Raw genomic sequence first — 23,074 nt, forward strand, 5'->3', positions numbered from 1 at the left:
GCCACTCTGTCAATGTCAAAAAGTGTCGCAATATCCTTTTCCTACAGTAATGTTTATTATCTGTGGATATGTTGGTTTTACGTATGTCCTGACAGAATTAAACACGATAGCAACGTCTCTCATTGGATCAGATATCCTTGTTTGAACTTAACATCGGGTTTCGACTGCAGTAGCTTGTGTTGTCATCCCATACTGTAAATTCCCTTTGAAGTCGTTACCCACAGTTTGAAACCGTCAAGGACGGATTTTGTGAAGCAATTATTTTTAACATTACCTATACGATTGATTAAATTGGACTATCTGTACGTAATATCGAAAAAAAAAAAAATAATCATATTTTGCGAACATAATGTAATTTCGTTGTTTATAACGAAATTTTTTTTTTAATTTATGCCTGTTTTCTTGTCTGCGAATCTAATCTGGAATCTATCTAGGTAATCTCCGAAACGGCTGGATCAATATTGACAGGACTTTTATTGAAAGGTAGCTTATGTGTGCGGTGTTACAGTCATTTTTTAATTTCGCGCTAACGAAGTCGCAGGCTACTTAAAAAATAAAATTACTGACCTGTTTAAGGAGTTATTTTTGTTATTAGAATATATGAAACACAACGTAGAACGATATGATTTTTAAATGAAAACAATCCATTTTATATGAAAGAAAAAATCAATAGAACTTGACTCTAAAATAATAAACTTTATTAAAATATGAATAAAATTAAATATAAACAAGCAAAATAACTAAAATTTTAACTTCTATGTATATTAGAATAAATTGTATATTACATTTATATATGCTATAACATAATAATTTAAAATACCTGAATAAAAACTTATGTCTGTCGCTGTTTTATCAAGGAGAGTGACATAACTGAGTGAGATAACAATATGTTTCGAAATATGTTTCGTTGGTGGAAACATAAATTGAGAGTTGTACTCATATAAATATAACTGTCAAAAGTATAAATAGCAAGCATGGTTGTAAACCGCAGATTAAACTTTTAAAACAAAGATTGGCAAAAGCCATATTAAAAATGAAATTGGCCCCCGTGTTAGGACTCAAATTGTCTTATGTATACGTAATATTCATCATGTAATTTACTTAAAATTTAAAAGAATTAATTCTATAGAAGGCACTACAATGTTATTTTTAAATATTCGATGTGCATATAAAATAGACAAACCATCATATCTTTGGCTTAAAAATTATTCATTAATTTATATTTTCCAATCTCTAGTTTACTTAAATCTATGTTTACACACTTTGTGATACTTAACCCTAAAGTATTTTGTATCTGTTTTTATAAAGCGTACAAGAATGAGAGAGAGATAGTGTGTGAAGGGATTAAAATTGAATAAGTTATGTAATCATAAGTTCGCACTGTTGAACTAGTTATTTTATCATTTTTTGCAAAAAAAAGAGAGAAACAAAATGTTTTGTGTGAATCGGTCCTATTTAAATAAAAGTATAATAAAAAAAACAGTAATACATATTATATGATAAAAAATTGTTTATAACGTTTTTCAACATCTTCAAATAATTAACAAAGAGTCAATTAATGGTTTTAAAATTTTATAGTCGATGAAAATAATCGACTTTTTCTTTAATTTAAACGTCATTTCTTTGTTCAAGTCTTTTACAAAGATAAAGAATAATACTAGAATTAGTCTATTCTTATTATATATTATGATTTATAGTCTTTGTACTAGATATAGTCCATTTATATATGTCAACTGATTGTCTAGCATAACGCTGGTCTTTCACTCCTGCGAGGCGCCATTCTTTTGTACCACTAGATCGTCGTCTTCACGTTCCAGTATTGCCGCAAAGGAAAATGGAACGAATGCGTATCCTTGACCTTCATAGAATTTACTCATAAACTCCACCCTGAAATAGAGTACATTTTTGTTTTTATTTAGTTTTCTTTTATGTCTATATTACTTTATCGCCTTTTGCGTTACTGAGTAACCGATTTAACTTTATTTAAATTCACTTTGAATCCAAGCAGAGTCACATACACACTATTGTTATTTATTCTGATAATTGGTTTAATATTTTCGATGTATAAGTTCAAATTACTTTATTCCTATACGCATCCAGGCAAAGATTTTACGTCCATTCCTTGTATGGCTTACCAGTGAAGTCTGAGCGTATGGAGGAATGCGGAGAGACCCTCCATGAGCACCAGGATGGCGAGAGTGAAGAACGCCCACACCGCGAATATCACGTACAGCAGTATCGCGTTGACAGGCGACCCGCCGCCCAAACCTATGCGTAGTACGCGCTGCCACAACACCGCTGACAACTCTGCAATATAGATAATAATCAGTAATTAACTTAAAAAACTATGAATTGACAAAGGAATACGAATCTATTGACACGTGACACCTTAAAAAAATCGTTTGTATTAAACAGGTATATTCTAAGAGACAGCTAATAGAATGTTCTACTCAGTCTTTTAATGACAATCTTTTTAGTAGATTTCTCTTACTAAATTGTCAATTAGAGTCTCAAACTATCGTGGCAGTTACTAATAAACTACAATTCGGATATTCGATAAAAGCTACGTCACGGCGTACAGGACTGCACTTAAATCTTACTAATATTATAAATGCGATTGTTTAGATGGTTTGGTGAATGGATGGATAGATGTTTGTTTGAAGGTATATCAAGAATGGCTTAACGGATCTGGATTAAATTTGGCATAAATATAGTACATAGTCTGGAAGAAGGCATAGTTTTTTTTAATTCCCCGCAGACGGAGTCGCGGGCGACAGCTATTGTAATAAATATTTTCCACATACGTGCGTGAGCCAGAGACAGCGCCCAGAGACGCAGGTAGGATGCTGTGTGGGAAACTGTACCGAGCACATACTCTATGGTATGTATGGCTTGTGTTATGAGCACCTCTCCCATGCCGCCGTCATGTGGGTCCTTTTCCGCCACATCGCCGCTTTCTACGCCTTGTTGGTATCGCTGCAGATGATACAAAAATGACGTAGTAAAACGTATTAAAACTACTATAGACGTAGTAAAACTGAACTTTGTCTCGATCTTCCTTAAAAAGAACTTACTAAGAGTTCACGTCATTTGTGAAAAAAGACGAGTTACCTAATTTAAAAACATTTATGTGGAAAATTATAGAACGAAAGAAAAAAAACACATTTTTGGCTATTTATTATGCAACAAAAAGGTTTAAATAAGTAACAGGTGAATTTGAAGCAGTAGCAATTGAAAAATCAGCGAGACGGAAAAGTATCACAATAGTGATCCTCAAAAAATTTCTCACCTTTTTCTTTTTATCTGCTATCATCTGGTAAACTGGTTTCCCAAACAGCATGATGGGCACGCAGAGGAAAGCTATGGCAAGGAAGGTCTTCTGCAGCGGTTCCTGTCCGGCATACATGTGCTGCGGGCACGGCGGCCGCGAATCGGACTTTTTCATCAGCATCATGTTGATGAAGATGATCAGTACTGAAGGTGCGCAGTACGTGCCATATGCCGGGTCTGATAATATCAAATACGCAATAAAAATGGTGTCAGGACGATACATTGTTATCTAATTCATTTTTAAAATGACCGTCACATATGAGCTTTACCAAAAAATGGAAGCCTTGATTATAGCTCTTTAATACTTTAAAAGTTATATGTTCAAATTGATTATCTCACATTTAAATATAAAGAGATTCTTATCCTTCTTGAAGTGACATTTATTTCATTTATATTTTTTTTCACGTTTTTTACTTCAACTTACCAGGCGACACGGCGGAGTACATCGTCCACTTCATAAACATTAGTATACATAGATACCAAAACAGCAACAATAGAAACAATATCTGAGGGATATATTGCAAGTAGATCATGTAGTTCCTCTTGAAGAAGCTGAAATGCAAAAATACACCTTATAGCAAACATGTTAAGAGCTAATATAGAACTGACAAAACTACGTGCTCTAGTTTCTATGAATATAGTAATTACTTGAAGTTTACCACACTCATTGTCACACCGAACGCCATATGGATTACGCCGAATATTATGGACAGCTTCATCTTGAACGAATTGAGGAAGATTATATTGTTTGCTGCGAACTGAAAGAAAACAAGAACAATATGAATTAGGTTCAAGGTCGTCACTGATATTAGGTTTCCTAACTAATTCGAAATAATTTAACAAAAACACCTCCATAAAATAATATCTTAAGGTCTCTTATTAAGGTTTTTAATTTCTACAAGCTAAATAAATCCAAAAGAATTTGAATATGGAGATCTTGTACAAAGTTTTCAGTTCAGTTACTTAGTTTACTATTTAGCAAGTTACCTGCCAAGCGGGATCCAATCCAAAAGGATATGGCGTTTGTGTGTAGGCAATTGCGGGGTCCAGTTCGAGCATTCTGTGACGCACCAAGGTTTCATTATCGTAAGTGTTTTTCCAACTACTGCCGAATATGTTGAGAGACTTGGAGAACATATCATTATATATCAAACCAGTGTAGATTGAGAATATGCCCATAAGTAAGATAATATATCGACCTCCGAAGAATATGTTCCAGATTTCATTGTCGGTCTTCTTCTTGGCCAGTCTCTTCTCTAATATGATGATGATCGCAGCGAAAGCGGTCATGATGAGGCCGTGTCCAACGTCGCCAAACATTACCGCAAATAGGAAAGGGAATGTGATTATTGTATATAACGCTGAAAATGAAACAATTAATATTAAAAAAACTGCTGCATAAAATACAACGTATTATGATGAAAGAAAATTAAATGTCAAGGTGAGAGAAAATATGTTAGGTTAATGTGAAAGGAAAGGTTGCAATATAAATACTGTATGTTAACCTGGATTTACTTCTCTGTAACTAGCAACACCGTACGAATCAATAAGGTTTTGAAAGCCGCTTGTGAACTTATTGACTCGGTTGAACGTGGGCGGCGTCTCGTGCGTTGTCACGTGATGCAGGAATGACGGGATCGGACTACCGCTGGCTTTCTGAAATCATACAGGATCTTTATAAACACGAAGAATAATGACTAGATAAAATCGAAAGTGTATTAGAGCCAGTAGCTGTAACTGATAAACGAATGGATTAGTTTTGTAAGGTACCATAAATGTAAGGTGAGTCAGACCTCATTCCTTACTAACACATTTTTCTTTTTTTTCTCGTTTATTTTTATCTAGATCACTTCTGGTACACCCTTCATAATGCTGATAATTCCCTTTTTACGTACGACCATACATACCACTCCATTGTCTAACGCCTTCTGTAGTATAGGTAAGTCTATACGCGGCACCCAGCACTCAGCAATGAGGCACTTTTTGACTATGTCCATGCTGAACATATTGAGTGTGTGGTAAATGGCCTGCTCGCGACGCACCGCCACCAGCCATGTACTCAGGTCGCGAGCGATGTTTGCCAGCACCAGCCGCCGATGTTGCTCTGTCTGTTCTAGTACCTAAAACATTTTTTCTCTGTTAACTCTAGAATATACATTAGAGCAAGGATAGTTCCATATGATTAAATCCATAATTTTGATCAGAACTGTGATCCTTTTAATTTGTTTATCAATCCGCAACATTTTGACCTTATTGGTGCACATTCTTCGAGCATTTTTTTTTATAAGAGAAGGGGGAAAACGAGCAGCGGGAACACCAAGGTGTTCATCGACGCCCATGAACATCTGCAATACCAGAGGAATCGCAGATGCGTTGCCGGCCATTGAGATGATGATACGCTCGCTTCTTGAAGGACCCTAAGTCGTAGCGGTTTGGAAATAACGCCGAGGACAGACCATTCCACAACGCGGCAGTACGCGGTAGAAAGCTAGGCGAAAACCGCACGGTTGTGGATTGCCAGCCATCGAGAGAATATACTTACAATCTCCAAATCTTTGATCCGACTAACTATTCCAGCTAACATTTCTTGTTGTTCCTTATACGTGGCGGGACAGTGGTACAATGTTGCTTGGAACCCGTTGCACACCTTCTTTACTCTTAATTTGATTTGTTCACCGTGGAAGAATACCACGAACACAGTCTTTTGGAGTTCATGACCCTAGAAATTAATTTATTATATGTTATCAAGGTGTTGCGAAAATATTTAACCACACTTTTACATTTTGAAAGACAGTAATTAATATCTTTGGTCAAGTCTAATTTATAATGTAATCAATAAGTTTGTTTAAGACATATTCGTTTTTTTTTTTCAAATTTGTAAAGGTGCTAACCAAATTTATATTCTTTCTACCATTTTCTATAAGCGACTAGTTCATTATAAAAAGCATTGCGCCGGTAAGCCGTTTGAAAAATCAATATTAAAAACAAGGGTTGACGACCGCCACATACTTGCTTACTACGAGTAATGGGCTAATAATCAAAATGGTTTTTCGTTAACATGCCTACAATATCATGCATCAGATATTTTTTCGAAGAGGTTTTCAAGAACTTGTATTTAATACAAATAATCCGTAGATATACAATCTTTATAGTTACATTTAGTTCATAGCTATGATAAGCTTGTTTAGATTGTATCTCCCTTTCCCATATATATAATATACTAAATGCGATTCCCAAGTGAATACCAGCATTATCCGGTTGGTATTACCTTCCATCTTTATATGTAAGGTCAACATATTGACCTAGCGTTAGCGGTCTAGACCGGATTCAACAATAACCTATTTTTCTATAGTTTTCAACAATATCCGGGTGTTAATTTGTTACTCATATCCCAAGAATGAAAAGGTTATATAATTTTAGAATAACCATTCTGTAAACACGAGTGACTATCTTCTTCGTCAAAAAAAAAAAACAGTTTTTTTATTCTGAATAGTAAGATGTTCATTTCTGGTATATGTATTAAAGTAAGGAAGTATTACGATGTTCGTAATATGTAAGGTGCGATTGTTTTGTAAATAGAGGTCTTGTATCTGTAACACGACGGTTCCAAATCAAACAATGTGTTGTTTGAATTTTAATTATTAAGTAATGTTCACCACAAATTATGAACTAAAATAGATCGTTAATTACCAAGATAGACATTTTTAAGGCTAATCAAACCAGTGTTTCTCTTCATTGAATTTTGTTTGATAAATTATATTATATACACTTTTACATTTGTCAAATGCTTGTTTAATTTTTTTAATAACATCGATTCATACTGAATTATTTAACACTCGAAGCACTGAGGCTTAAAAACTATCGAGTGATCAAGTTTTTCGTTGAAGTTCTTTTTAGCCGACTTCAAAAATAAGAAGGTTATCAATTCGACTGAATTTTTTTTTATGTGTGTTACCGATGCTCCGCCTCTGGTGCTCCGATTTTGATAAAAATTATTTTAATGGAAAGGAAGTGCTTGCAGATGGGTCCCATTTTTTGATTTTTTTTAAAATAAATAGAAGACTAGTATATTTTGAATTTAGCTTCAAAATTTGTTGCGAAAATTAGGGACATTTTTGCTTTCAGCGCTTACTTAGCCTTAACTATAGAACCTACATAAAAATGATGTATGGACGAATTGTAGCTCATTAAATGTGCTAAATAAAAATTTGCGATATCATATATCTATCTTTTATAGTTTTCTCACAATAACCATGTTTCTTGCAACCATACGAGTGTTATTAAAGACTAGTTATTAACCTTGAAGGTGAATCATTTCTATGAAAATCGTTCTAGAACCGGATTTTATTAGGATATCCACCTTTAGCCGGTTGTTAATAGCATAAATAATCAGGTTAGTATGAAGCTCTATGAGAGATACAATCGAACGAATTCTTACAAAACAAAAACATTTCTAACGGTGTGTTGAATTACAAAATGAAAGAAAAGAGAAACGCATTGAATGTGGAGTATCAAATACAAATCTGAAATGTTTTTGTATTGTTTTACTTCAAATTTCGTTTCAATAACTTACAGTGACAGGATCCTTCAGTGGTTCATCAATTTGTGCTTGCTTGAAGAAGATGTTTCCATGAGATATTCTCCATAACATTCTCTCGAACGAAGCCACCTTCGGGGTCGCCACCACACCTGCGATAAAACCGAGATGCCCCAGGACCCCTTCATTGTTGTACACTTGTACTGAAGCGGAGATCTTTCTATGATGGCTGTGGTCTTGGAAGAACGTCTGGGTTTTTTCAATTAAAAGTTTGAGCTCCTTCAGTGAGAGATAATCCGTCTTCAAGTTCTGAGCGTTACGAGTTATTTCTTGAATCTCTGACTCGACGTAGTCTATTCTTTCCTGGAAATAATAGGAAATATTAAGTTTCCAACTCTGTTCACTGACTTCTTGAAATCGTACATAAGTTTTGATACATTTATATATTGGAATATCGTATTACTTCTGTACGGAAGTAATTATGTTTGTCAGTTATTGTTCTTTCTTCGTAATTGAGTCGAGAAATCCAAGCAGTTTATTATTTTATGAACATTTAAACACTTAGTGGTTCGTTATTGGCCATCTGCCGATATTGTCGGATGTTTTAAAAAATAGATACAGAGAAAAACTGAGTCAGTGTTGACGTTGGCACAATTTCACCTCCCATTGATTATACATACCTCGCGGCGTGCGTGCAATGCTATTAATTATAAGGAATTACACGTTGAAAAGAATTTGAGTTATTTTTAAACATATGGACTACTAACTACCTATTACTTCGATAGTTTCCAGTGTTTACCAGATAACTAAATAATATTAACATGTTCAGAGACATTGTCTCGAATTGGATAGTGTTATTGAACATATAAATAAATAGACACTAATATTAGAATTGAAGGATTCTTTCCTTAATAAGAGTTAAATGGAAGTAAAAAATTATGTAAACTTATCCGCGTCACAATTGCAAGCTAGGGTTCCAGGTTTGTTTGACATTCGTACACCCTTCCACCGTTCCAGCTGGAAGGTTTTCTGTAGCGCTTCCATAGCACTAAACTAATAGTGACTATTGTTTAGTTATTAAGAATGAGTACAGTTCGTTACCTCTAGTATGTTGATCTCTCGAGGACTGAGCAGTGTAGGCGAGGGCTTTGGCGGCGGAGGTGGCTCGGGCAACTCGCCTCGCACGTACCGCAGCTTGCGCTCCATCTCGCTGCAACGACGCACCTCTGACACGTACCGACGTTGGAAGTCGTTCACGTGGGGGTTCAACTGACAACAAGAGATTACATTGTTATAGGAAATTTTATAGTAAGCAATAAAACGAATGAGATTTAAAAAAGAAGCATTATGCTTCTAACATATATTTATGTGGCTACAGTAAGCTTCTTTCAGGTGAACCTATTAAATACATAAACAATTATATACTCCGATATTTGGATGTAGAAGAAAAAGAAGCGAAATCCTTATCATAATCCTCATTCTAGATACTAATTGCAGTACTAATGTAATAACATTGCTTCTGCGTACTCAAGGGATTGAGGGGTATAGTGATAAATATTATCCACTTAGCGAGCATGCGATTACAAGCCGGTACATCGCAGCAATTACTGTTAGTCAATTGTAATGACAATGAACACCTCCACTTGTCTCTCTGCTCTTTCAAGTGATTACGTAATGTGTGGACCTCATTATTTTTATACGTACTACATTTTCTATGTGATTATTGAAGTCACTGTCGTCAATTAAAAAGTTCAAATGACACGTTTTTATTAAATCCCTACTAAGACTAATTCTGACTTGATAATTCTTTATTTTTCATTATTTTCATATCGTGTCGTGTAGAAAGCAAGCTCCTAGTGATAACGTTGCTAATCATTTTAAAAAGTAATAAAAAAACAACAAAATATACGTCAACTGTTTCTAAACTACACAAAGAAATTATCAGAGAAATCTTGACATAAACTATTTTGTAACGTATAAAGCTCGTAATACACGAATGGGTCGAATAACAACTTACAATACAACTTAAGATGCTATCATTTAAAGTACTTAAGAGATTACATTCTCTTATCATTTAATCCCTTGTGGAACTGTAACTGTACTCGTATTGTAGTATACTACCGAAAGATACGAGTGTTACAATATTATAACGAAGAGGAATTTCACTTGAAGCCAGCAATGTAAAAATTTCAGTAAATATCCGATACTTAGTTTATTTTAATAAAATTTAATATTAACAAAAAAGAAGTTTTCGAAAAAACCTTTGCTCAAATTTCGTTTATGTTTTAAAGGTTAATAAAAATCTAAGCATTAAAAGAAGAAATAACGAAATCTGAAATGTCCCTTACTACTGCATTGGACTTATTTTTTTCGTTTTCTAACCTTTCACGTCTTATTGTTCCAAATCCACTCTGCTCGGTAAATAAAAAGTTTAATAGATATTATTATTAGCACTCATATGTAGACTATGCAGTAATAAACGTATCAAACATAGCAGTTTTTGTGGCAACAGTGAAGCGCATGAAATTGTTACATCCTGATTAAAATAGGGCAGTAATTCAACGCTCTACCGACCGCCGTCCGTCGTCTACCGCTGAGAAATTTATGATGTGGATGTTCCTATGTTACAAATATAATGCTAGGATCTATGACTATCTGAAGTCCAGTTCCATAAATGTAATTCTGCTTTTTAAAGGAAATTTACATTCTAGATAGACGCACTTGATTATCAAATTAATTGTTTTTGGTTTGTGATCACAATCCTAACCTAGAGGGATAATCAGAAATTAAAACCGTTTAAACCATAGATCATCGTCATCATCATCATCACCCTACCGAGTAGCTCGGAGCCTACTCCAAGTTAGGGGTGACTAGGCCATAGTCAACCACGCGCAGTGCGGGTTGGTTGACTTCACACATATCATTGAATTTCTTCTCCGATATGTGCAGGTTGCATCACGATGTTATCCTTCACCTTATGAAAATGGAGATATTTAGACCAAAAAGCAATAACAAATTGAATGATATATCTAAAATTTAGAATAAAAACAATAGTCCTAATAAAAGCTTCTTCAGAGATTGTCCATTAATCATGTTAGACTTGAAAGGGGAAGAGGTTCTGAAAAAAAATCACGAAACATCACGAGGAGGGAGAGCTGAGATAAAATATCATGTGTATTTAATTTCTGACTGATGAAGTAAATTTAAAGAATAAAGAAAAATATTTTGAAAACTTATGTACAAGGGAGACGGGTGGTGTGAAACCTCACCACATATCTCCAGAGGGGATTGGAGTCAAAAAGTTTCTAAAAATACACCACGTGATTTAAATATATAGTACGTATAAGCCAATATTGACGATAACAATAACACAAATGTCAGTATCACAAGGGTCATAAAATTCATGGAAATGTCAACGCAAAAACACCAAATTGTCAATGGCCTGGGCCGTCTATTGATGTTAATTGAGGTCAAATGACCGCTTGCATTAAGATAGAAAACAACATACTTATACTTGTTACTGTGTTTCATTATTAAAAGTAACTTGAATATTTTTTAATATAGGTTTGTACCGAAATTTAGCAAAAGATAATATCCGAGCACAGTCTTCTGAAACAAAAAAGAGTACAACTGTAACTTTAAACATTTTTTTTGCAAACGCTACAAAACTCAATATTAATCATAACGGGAAGCCGAAATGTTAGAATAATGTGTCGTCTTACTTTTGGGTTAAGGCGCGGCTTTACTGTCCGTCGTAAACACGACATAACGTCATCTGATATCAATTCTCAATGTACGTGTATTGAATTTGGTGGATCAGTTTCACGAATCTTTCCATAGCCGTCTAAATATGTAACTGCTTTTGGTATAAATTGCTTATATTTTTATCAGCTTACTCATCCATTACTCTTATAAATAAAATAATTAAATAGAAAAAATAATCTAAAATCGAAATAAGAACTAACAACTAGTTAAAAAGCTAATAGACAGATAGTCGCTCAGTGAGCGACGGGTCCCGTCCGCGAAATAATACCAGTCTCACTCACCCTGATGAATTTTAATTTTTTTTTTAGCCCCGATGGGCTCGAAAATAGTTGGTGCCGACACCGCACATACATATGTACGTGAGTGTTTTAGCCGTTCCTATATAAGTTAATAGTAATGTCTCACGAAAGTTTAAATAATTTAATAGCTAATAGACATCCCAAAATGTTCATTCAATAAAGTAATTTATTGATAAATTTAATAATGTTATAATTAAATTAACTTTGGAGCAGTTTTTTTTTTCATAGAAATGGTAATAAACCGATCATTGATGCATTAGTTTATTAAATACGCATTACTTGTGTAATATTTAATTAAACATGTTGAAATGTCCTTCCCGTAATCATAACATGGACATAACTATTAACCGCAATTATTAATGCATGCACTCATCCTACGCTTTAATGTAAATTATAATGCAAATATGTAGGTGCTCAATAACGTGATGAATTTTAATCAGACATTTTTGTTCCATGTCTAAGGTTTTACGTAATATCCTCATTTGCTTACGTATTTAAGTCTCAATTTTAGTTTAAAAAAATTAATGTTTCGTCTTAATGGTTAAAAACTTTGTTATTGGCCAGGATTTTTTTGCATTGATATGTTTAATTTTATATTTTTTTTCCAGCTTTCCAGCAAATTTGTTGAGGCTTTGTTTACTATTTAGCCTCGTTTTTTATGACTGAACGAAATATGTTTGTTATTATTTACAACTGTGGATAGATAACTCTGGCAATACTGTATTATAACATATAATATGGCCTCACATTTTCGTATGAAACACAGACATGTCAATACATTTTAAATATAAGTGTTTCGTCGTTGGAATTTCACGGTAATACGATAGCTTTGATTTAATAGAATATACGCATTATGGCATTTATTTTCGTATATATTTTTCCATAGTAAAGATGACACTAACAAATTATCTACCACTCGTACAGTCACTAGCAAACATAACATCAAATGTCCTGTGCCAAAGTAGAAAATGTATTGTATGAAAAACAAACACGAATTTTTATTAATTTTTTTGCAATAATTCTAGAATTGTTTTTAATTAACTAAAATTTCATGTAAGTCTGAAATGTAATTATCTCTTTATAATTTTTTAAAGTAACTCATCCTTGACCTACATGAAAAACACCTTTTAACTCTAAGCTGCTTGAATAAAACAGCACAGTGCTGTCAAATCAATAGGGCAGTCACGAAAAGGCCGCTCCCTTCACAAAATCACAAGCTCGTCAGCAAGGGCCTCGGAAGGCGTGGAACCTCATTCCCTAAATGCGTGCCTCAGTATAATATTCATACTTTAGATTAGTCATAGAAGCTCGACTTCATATTTTTTAATTATGTCAAGTAAGTCACAGTATTTTTGTATTAAAATCATCAGATATATTTTGTTCTATTTTTGTTCTAATAACATTTGGTGCTGCATGGGCCAGATCAACCGGTGAAATACCTCAACCTCACAAGACATCTTCTATCTATATATATATAAAAGAAAGTCGTGTTAGTTACACTATTTATAACTCAAGATCGGTCGAACTGATATAGCTGAAAATTGATGGGGAGGTAGCTTAGAACTAGGAGACGGACATAGGAACTTTTTTTTATCTTATGTGCATTTTTTTTATTCCGCGCGGACGGAGTCGCAGGTAAAAGCTAGTGTATAATAATTAAGAATTTCGCATTAGTAAATTTTATGTTAAACGAATACGTCAATGGACAAAACCCAAAGCTTAATACTGATTTTATTAAGACGTTGTTACGCTTCTGATTTACGATCACTTTAAAGTTTCTCTCTTTGAAGATTTTATTGTGAGAGCTTTAGTGAACGGTTTGAGGCGTCACGTTCAATTAGTACGTAAAACACCTTAATTACTATGAATTGATTGTTTGTTATATATAGTGGCGGCGTTAAGGTAGGGCCAGATGGGGCAACCGCCCAGGGCGCCGGTTATATTGGGGCGCCGCCGGCACCAGAGTCGGATTATAATGGGCGCCTGTGGTGGCCTAAGATACACCACCTTTGAAAGATTTTCCCCGACACTAAAAATAAAAGAGCATCGCAAAAATCTCGCTCAAGACGCCGGAAATTATAAAACCGGTCCTGGTTACATGATATATGTACATAGTTCAATAGATTTTATAAATAATGATAATATTTTGTTAACAAGTTTTTTTTTTATATTTTAATAAAAAGAAAACTATTACAAATTTGCTTTTAAAGTTCTACAAAGAATGATGTTGTAAGGAAGAAAGATTTCACATAGTTTTTTTTATCTTTCATAATCAGTAATATGTCTTTACGCAATATTAACACAACTCATAGATTATATAAACCTTTGTGAGTCATTTGTAAGAATATCCATTGTTCATTAACCCTTTGTGTCGTCACTGAAAAAGAAACAATTAAAATGTTTCGATGTCACTGCACTCAAAAGGTTAACGATCCTCCATTTGCACAGACTTTCGTGATACCCTTTAATTACATGTTATACGTATATAAAAAACAAAGATTTATGGTTTGTTCTTCAATTACACAAAAACTAGCCGTCGCTCGCGACTCCGTCCGCGCGCAGTTAAAAAAAAACTTAATAGGGGTATGAAAAATAGATGCTGGCCGATTCTCAGACCTACTCAATATGCTCACAAAATTTCATGAGAATCGGTCAAGCCGTTTCGGAGGAGTACGGGAACGAACATTGTGACACGAGAATTTTATACATAAGACTAGCCTACGCTCACGACTCCGTGTGCGAGCAATTTAAAAAAACATAATAAAATAGTAGTAGTAGTAGTAGTAATAGTAGCCTATGTGTTCTTCCAGACTATGATCTACATCTATGCCAAATTTCATAGAGATCCGTTGAGCGGTTCTGGAGATAACTTCAAACAAACATCCATCCATCCATCTATCCAAACGCATTTATAATATTAGTATGAATTATTATTAGTATTATTTCAAACATCCATCCAAACATTCGCATTTATTATATTAGTATGAAATATGATAAGTATGATTTCAAACTTTGAGTAAATTAGCCTAAATATACTATATCATATCACTGTCTTGGCTATATAAACCCGTCTCTCTTATTCTTCACTTATGGTGTATCTTTCATCTCTGTCGCGTAACGAAATTTGACTGGAAATGGTGGAACTCCTAACAGTAAGACCTAGATATTTAATTGAAAGAAGAATAGCCTATAAATACAGGAATGCATTTTTATAATACCGATCCTAATGCGTAATCTTTTTTTAATTAACAAATAATAACGTTTTTGTTTGTGCGTACTTGTCATAAAGTTAGGTTAGGAACATGGTGTAGCGTCGTGTAAGATTTAAAAATAAATCTTTAACAATAGACAACTTCTGTCGTATTGTGATAACATCCCGTATCTTTGTTACATTATCAGCGATTTTGATCCCGACCATGACCTTAACAAAAAAATTTGTTTTGCATTACAACTTCTATTACAAGGTAATAAGATAATTTTTTCATTGATTTATAATAACAAGAGAGAAATGATTACATTCTCATATTTTTTCGTCTTATAAAATTTACTAATTAAGCCATAACGAAATTAAAATAAAATATTAAATTGCTTTAAAAGTTTCTGTCGTCAATTTTTTTTACATTAAATGATAAAAAAAAACAATTTAATAGATAAGTTTCTTTACGTTTAAAAACATATTGAAGTACAATTTTCGATATGTTAACGCGATGTAGCAAAGTGGAAGGTCGTTTAGAAAATTAACTTACAAACGTGAGTGTAAGAAAAGCAAGGTGAAAGCAATTCAGTCGCTGGCTATTGAAGAAATCAATTGTAGACATAACCAACAGTCCGATATGTTGTAGGTAGAGTAAGAGTCACATGTAGTAACGAAAAGATGGAAAAGGATAGAGCGGCCACCTGATATACAATATTTAAATAAACGAGGTGACTATTGTCCATGGACAACTTCTATTAGTTAGAAGGCAAATGCGTTGCCTTGCCTACCTTTAAACTTGTTATTAAAAACACGGGATTTTTATGATTTTTTTTATTAAAAAGCTTGTTAAAATTGCATTAGAGTTCTCGGAACAGTAATTTGTTTTAATAAACACTCCTATCTAATTAGTTCAGCGGTTGTCAAAACAAAGTAAATGGAGGCCGATAACAACTTTGTTTGTTTTATCACTCAATGGTTAAAGCCCATTGTTAAATACTTTTTCAATGGGTTGTATCTACGTACACGTGTCTTTACATAAATATTTGATCATCAGCTCACTATACGTCCCTACCGAGGATCTCGGTGCCTATCCTAAGTTAGTGATGACTAGGCTATAGTCAACCACGCCTGCCCAGTGCGAGTTGGTTGACTTTACACATATCCTTAAATTTCTTCGCATATATGAGCAGGTTGCATCACAATTTTTTCCTTTACCGTAAGAACGTCGGATAAATGTACATATGTTAATCGAAAAACAAATTGGTACATGGCGGGATCGAACTCAGGACCTGCGGATTACAAGTCAAACGCTTAATCCCTGAGACACCGACGCTCATAAATATATTATTGTGGTTTTCAATTATAGTCACACTTGTAATAATACATATTGTTGTCTCTACTTTGTCATAGATAATGTAAGGGAGGGCAATATGTGCCAACAGAAATTAGTGGAGCTCAGTTCAGTGATGAACTGGGGTTATATTTTGTGCGACAAAAGTAAAAGCATCATTCACGGTTCGTGCTTTTCTTGTCACTATATATAAAACAAAATTAATACTACTGAAATAAAATAACTTTTTCGTGTTTAAAAATTAATTATAAATCAGTGAAAAAAACTGAGTTTGACTAGACTGACTGCATTTATAAAATATACTCGTGACTATGGCGAGTCGCTTTTGCATAACTAACAAATGAATGTGAATTGAAAAAATGTAAACAAAAAAAAAAGATCCCTTTTGAAGATAACGTTGATCATTACATCATCAAACATAATGGAAGCCCGATTAAATGATACGTTTTACAAAATTGTACACAATTTTTTGACAATTATTTTAACTTCGTTTATTTAAAGTTGTATTATTTTGTGATTTTAATTACTTTATACTAATCAACTTGGTTTTGGATGGTGTCTTGCAATTAATAAAACTCTAATCCAACCATTATTTCAAATAGGATAAGGATTATAATAAGCAGCTTGTCATAATAGTTATGACTGTTTCATACAGTTGATAATTAAGAGTAAATAAGCTAAAACTTATAGCTCTTTCGGAACAAAGAGCTTGTGGCTTTGCCCTTAAGTTATTTCGCATTGCGTAATTCTTTCGTAGCACACTTTACAAAGAGCCATTTCGTACAAATGGATTGCCTTTTGAATATACTCACGTCTCTGAATTGTGCGATGCCTGCCTCCCCCAGCTCGTACATAGAGATGTAGGCTGCCTCGGGCTGTACGAAGAGTTGGCACAGCACCATCTCCTCACTCCTGAACATCGACCCCATGGTGCACCTGTGGCATATAAATCAGTTGTCTATAAGTAATAGAAATCTTACTAATACTATAAATGTAAATGTTTGGATGGATGTTTGACACTAGGTATCTTAAGAACGGCCAAACAGATTTCAATGAAATTTACTATAGATATAGAACACATTTTGGTAGAACACATAGGTAACCTATGATACAGGAAATGCAACTGTTCTCCTGGGATACGTTTGATTAACATACTTTCTCGATAACTTTACAACGGTTCGACGTATAAAAATTATCGTACTCCACAGATATAGAACAAATTTTCATATGGTACATAGTTCTACTATTAATTCTGTCTTTTTTAATTCCGCGCGGACGAAGTCGCGTATAAAAAATAGACGCTATTTGATATTACTTGGGCATGTCCCTCGATGTAGACGTATGGGCTGATAATGAACTTGACGTTCTTGCCCGACTCACGGGACGGGACTGTTTTTCGCAGGTTTATTTGTATGTTTAACAAGTTCCATTCCACTGTGGTCGTTGGCTTGACCGGTTTTAAACAGCGTGGTGACATTCGGGTTTTTTAATTAATTCCAAAAGCGCCTTTCTCAGGATATACCAATGTCAGCTTATTTTATTGATGTTAAAAATAAGCTTTTATTTAAATGTTATGTAATTTTCATTAGGGTTTATTTAACTTACATTTTCTCTACATAGAATTCCACATAAGAATGTCGCATATTTTTATAAGTAATTGTATAAGTTATGTAGATATTATTTTTAATATGCCACAGTATTTAAAAGCAAGTTCACAATGAAACGAACAACGTTTACATTTACATATATCGACGCTGGAAAGCATAAACGCTGTAACCCTTGAAATCGCGAATATGTTTTTCACACGTTAATAATTTCAACCATTATCAAATGATAATGATTTTATTATAGGTTAGCACAAACTACACAACATTGCTAAATACCGCATGCTTGTAGGCGTATCAGCTCACGAGTTATCATTTTTTGGCTCTCCTGTAAAGTTCATACTTTCGGGGTTACAGCGTTTACACTTTCCAGCGTCGATATACACATTAAACATCGCCTGGGTCTATCTGGTGAAAATAAAGTTCGTCATCATCTCCCTTTCCTTTTTCCAATCTATATATGGTATCAGGTTTCGTCCTCTAGATGGATCTTTTATTCCTCGTATCAGAAATTTCATTAACCTATATATCAACCTCAACTACTCCAATCTGCATTATACGGCACTAGATTACTAAACATTTCAGATTCAATTCACCATAAATAATACAGATTATAAATACATGAGATGCTATGACGTCAGAACCACAGAGTATCAACAAATTGACCTCACGGAGGTGTTCATTGAGTGAAATAGCAAGAGCTACATCCTAAAGGTCAGTGACCTCTCTTGCGACTTGGGGTCGTTTAGTGCACACGACAATTGAGATCCAGTCGCAAATATAACCTATACTTATGTAGTTTAAGATTTATAGACATGTTGCTGTAATCTTACTAATATTATAAATGCGAATGTTTGGATGGATGGATGGATGAATGTTTATTTCAGGGTATCTCCAGAACGGCTCAACGGATCTCGATGAAATTTAGCATAGACGTAGGACATAGTCTGGAAGAACACATAGGCTACTACTACCACTTATTATGCTTTTTTTTAAATTTCGCGCGGACGTAGTCGCGGGTGTCAGCTAGTATACTAATATATGCGCACGCTATATTACATTGTATTATACTAACTTTTGTAAGGATGGATTAGACTTAGATATACTGAATAGTCTAGCGAATTTTCAGTAACAAACGATTTCCATAAGTTCATCATTTTTAAAATGTGTTTAGCTCCAGAATTTAGTATTGTTTTATACTTAGACTACGTTGAAATTATTTTGTATTTACTTTTAAAACATATAGTTAAGTATCGGCATGACTCAGAGTCGATCTTTCGCACATAACAATATGATGCATTCCTTGCAGCAAAAACGTAAAAACCTGTTTACTCTTTTTTTATCTTTTTAAAATACACATAAGTATTCATACGACTCACTTGACATTTGTTGTTTGTTGTTTCGCAATGGAAAATATTACACTCCAGTGCATGGATAATCGACATTTTGCGATAAAATTATTTGCATTAAATTTATAAATGTAAAAAACAACAAAAAATCTATGAACACTATTGAGTTTGACATTGATAAATTTACAAGTAAATCTCATAAATTTAACTAATATAAAAAAAACAAATGCAGATAAAAAATCGGAAAAAGTACAATTAGTGCTATATACTCGTATTTCGATTGTCTCGAATGGAAAGTTTTTCATATGCGGAAGTTCTTTCCATTGAGATCTGGAAGCCTTGAGTGATTTTAAAAAGTAAGCTACCATTTGATTTGTAGTATTTACCTCAATGAAAGCATATAGATAATTATAGACAATTATTCGGATAAATTTTAATTAAGTGCTTCTTTAAATTAATTATTTCTTGATAACTGATGTTTTGATTTGCTAATTTAGTACTGTGTTACTTCTCTTGCTATTTTGCAATACTAATATGCTCTAAGAAACAAGTTAAATAAAAATTACTAATTATTCATTTCTAGGAAGGTAGCTAAGCCGAAATTACTTCTTGGTATTGTTTGTACTCCGTCCGATTGCGTCGTACCCTTATATAAACAATAACAATGATTAATAAAATAAACGACTATCGATTGATATTTATTAGACTTCCTATTGTACATAATATACAGTACATTGGAGCATATAGTCACTGTTACAATAAGTCATAAAATACATAGACGCATAATAAAATAATAATAACCTTGAATCAAATCAAAAATAATACTGCAAAGGAAGAAGAAATAGATGTACGAAATAATAAAAGTACCTACGATAATGTAATAGATCCATTTTCACGAAAGAACTGTAAATATGTAAACTAATGATACTAAGAAAGAACTTAAAGTGGTATGCAAACTTTTTGTTCTATCGAGGAGCCTACCCTAGTTAGAGATGACTTCATATTAATCTTTGAATTTCTTTGCATGTATCTGTAGGTAGGTAGGTTCCATCATGATTTCTTTAGCGGTAAGAACGTTATAAAAATATGCATAAGTAATTTCGTAAATTGAAATACAAATTGGAACATGGCGGAGAACCAGGACCTCTGGCTCCTTCTCAAAAGCTTCGCAATTTTTGTAATCTGGAAGTCAATATGACGGTTGAGCGCTTGAACGCGCTTTTCTGCAAATGACTTACAATTCTTATGTTGATCTGATCTGTCTTTCAAGTATTTAAAATCAAAGCTATTCTTTAATGACTTGTTACTTCCTTTTTATAACAACTTCAGTTATTTTAGAAGAACAAAGTATCAGTTTTAAGATATATTATGAAAACTTTAATCTATGTTAACATTATAATGAAATAATAGCAAGGTAAGATGACCAAGATAAACTGATCAATCAACTACGGATTTTTATACCTGTAGTCATTAGAAGAATTAAAAGTAAATAGTGTACGACGGCAAAATTTGTTTTAAAATTTGTACAGCGTCCCTATTAAGCGTAAAGTACACCAAAAAACTCACACAATTTGATATAATTGACGTTGATGATACGAAGGAGCTTGTCGCAAATATTCGTGCTAGGTCCACAGCTCGCAGTAGGTTTCGACATTGTGTATTGACAATGTACCACATGGAAAGACATAGATATGACGTATTGTTGTCTCTGTTTTTTTCAAAGATAATGTAAGGGATGACAATATGTTGTATGAAAACAGGTGACTCTGCAGGCGAAACTACATTTCCACTGCCGAAACATATAATTGTCCCTCGCATTCTTTATGAGGAATAACGCTACCAAATGATTAAAATTCGTGATTTTTTTTTGCAACATATTCTCGCTTTTCTAAGATAACAAAAAATAAAATATGATAATAGGTTCCCTGATAAAGAAGTTTTTTCCCTGTGAAAGAATTATTAAAATCATTTAAGTAGTTTGTGAGTTAAACAAAGAAATCTTTTGTCTGTAAAACATTACAGAGTGGATGTTGAATGTATCACTCTATGCCTAGAATATCGGCTGGGGAATGCGAATTATGCGTTTTCACGTCAGAGTCACATTAGCGGGTATCAGTGGCCCAGGCAGACTTGCATCGAGACATCACTAAGCATTGTATTTTCGTACCTGGACCGAATCCAAATAGTACTCGCGCTTTATCAAAAATATTGTCCGGGAATCCATTGATACGATCTTGAACTAGTTAGTAACTAGTTGCGTTGATATATTTGAAATTTATTATCTCTCCTACCTACCCTTTACTATTTTTAGCGGCTCGTTTGTATGTAAACATTTGGCTGTAGACATTTTTAGCTGGCCACTTCTATCGACCTTATTCCTTTTGTTGTTTAAAAATAAAAAAATCATTTGCAATCTTTCTTTCGCATAAAACAATTATTATAATTGTTTTTCAATAAATAAAACAAAACAAATGAAGACTAAATTAACTCATATTTGTCACGGAAAATTTATGACGCATCATCAAATTAGAATTTTTATTAAAATATTAATAAATACATCAATCGTACTAATATAGTTCTAAATATCATGAATATAGGACAGAGATCAAAGTATATTAACGTCACATAAAAACAATTTTTTTAATATGATAAATTCTACTCACTCGAATTATAAACAATGAAGCGACAAAACTTTATCACTGTGTTCCTTTTAAACTTTTTCCATAGAGTTTAACTATGAAAGTCTCATTCCGATGGAATGGAGTCGCGAAACGGACGTACGCCTCTCACGGCGGTGTCGCATGCACTGAACAGACCTAGTCCTAGTCCTGTGTAGACAGTAGACACTCCGCATCATAAATGGTTAGTTCCACTTGTATCTAATATTATAATTTAATTAATATTTTTATTATAGGAAACAATAAAATATTATAAAATTGCTATCGATTAATGCCATAATTAAAATCTTAATTATAACCTAATTGTATCTCAAGGTTAAGTAAATTGAGCAGAGTTATGTAGTTCCTATAATTTTAAATTTAGGAATTAAATTCGGCTTTATAGCCTAAATTAGTATATAAAATCACTGTTAGAAAATCTGCGACTAAATATGTTCTTTTATAAATTCACGAGATATTTTTTTAATCATGAACAATTCGCATCGCTGTATTGCATTGTACAAGATATGCGAATTAAAATAAACAATTTCATATCAGATTTAATCGAAATTTCTGAATATGTACAAAATGCATAATTCTATTTATTTAAAGCTTACTAATATTATAAATGTTTGGATGTATTGATGGATGGATGGATTTGTTAGAAGGTATCTACAAAACGGTTCAACGGATCTCGTTGAAATTTGGCATAAATGTAGAACATAGTCTGGAAGAACACATAGACTACTTATTATTTTTTTTTCCGCGCGGACAGTGTCGCGGGCGTTAGCAAGTTACAAATAATTAGAAAAATATGTGATTACATTTTTGCTTTTGTTAAATGATTATTTGCAGTAAAAAGAGATAAGAAATGTGTAAAATAAGCCTAGCACACTAAAGTAATGATTAAATTCGACTACCAAAACACCACTCTTAAAACATGTCTCGGATTTTTCCAAGGGAATTAAAGGGATAGCAATTAGTTT

At 33.4% G+C, this 23,074-nt stretch overlaps 1 protein-coding gene across 1 annotated transcript; it reads right to left on the reverse strand.

The window, feature by feature from the left end:
* Nucleotides 1–1,557: 1,557 nt before the first annotated feature.
* On the reverse strand, nucleotides 1,558–22,227 carry LOC106720384 (V-type proton ATPase 116 kDa subunit a1). Its single transcript, XM_014515066.2, has 14 exons — nucleotides 22,095–22,227; nucleotides 17,291–17,414; nucleotides 8,969–9,136; nucleotides 7,904–8,230; nucleotides 5,873–6,049; nucleotides 5,238–5,450; nucleotides 4,836–4,986; nucleotides 4,318–4,691; nucleotides 3,979–4,088; nucleotides 3,755–3,882; nucleotides 3,290–3,507; nucleotides 2,805–2,976; nucleotides 2,136–2,307; nucleotides 1,558–1,887 (listed from the first exon to the last, which is right to left on the reverse strand). Exons 2-14 carry the CDS (start codon nucleotides 17,405–17,407, stop codon nucleotides 1,761–1,763), a joined length of 2,454 nt encoding a protein of 817 aa, XP_014370552.2. The 5' UTR covers nucleotides 17,408–17,414; nucleotides 22,095–22,227; the 3' UTR covers nucleotides 1,558–1,760.
* Between the last annotated feature and the right edge of the window lie 847 nt (nucleotides 22,228–23,074).

Source organism: Papilio machaon, chromosome 8 (genome assembly GCF_912999745.1).
Source record: "Papilio machaon chromosome 8, ilPapMach1.1, whole genome shotgun sequence".
Taxonomy (NCBI): Eukaryota; Metazoa; Arthropoda; class Insecta; order Lepidoptera; family Papilionidae; genus Papilio; species Papilio machaon.

Excerpts from the sequence above, each read along its gene's own strand:
- LOC106720384 (XM_014515066.2), bottom strand. The coding sequence starts at position 17,407 with ATGGGGTCGATGTTCAGGAGTGAGGAGATGGTGCTGTGCCAACTCTTC. Across the intron at positions 3,508-3,754 it reads GTACTCCGCCGTGTCGCCTG|ACCCGGCATATGGCACGTAC; the intron begins GTAAGTTGAAGT and ends TGATATTATCAG. Across the intron at positions 2,977-3,289 it reads TAGCAGATAAAAAGAAAAAG|CGATACCAACAAGGCGTAGA; the intron begins GTGAGAAATTTT and ends TATCATCTGCAG.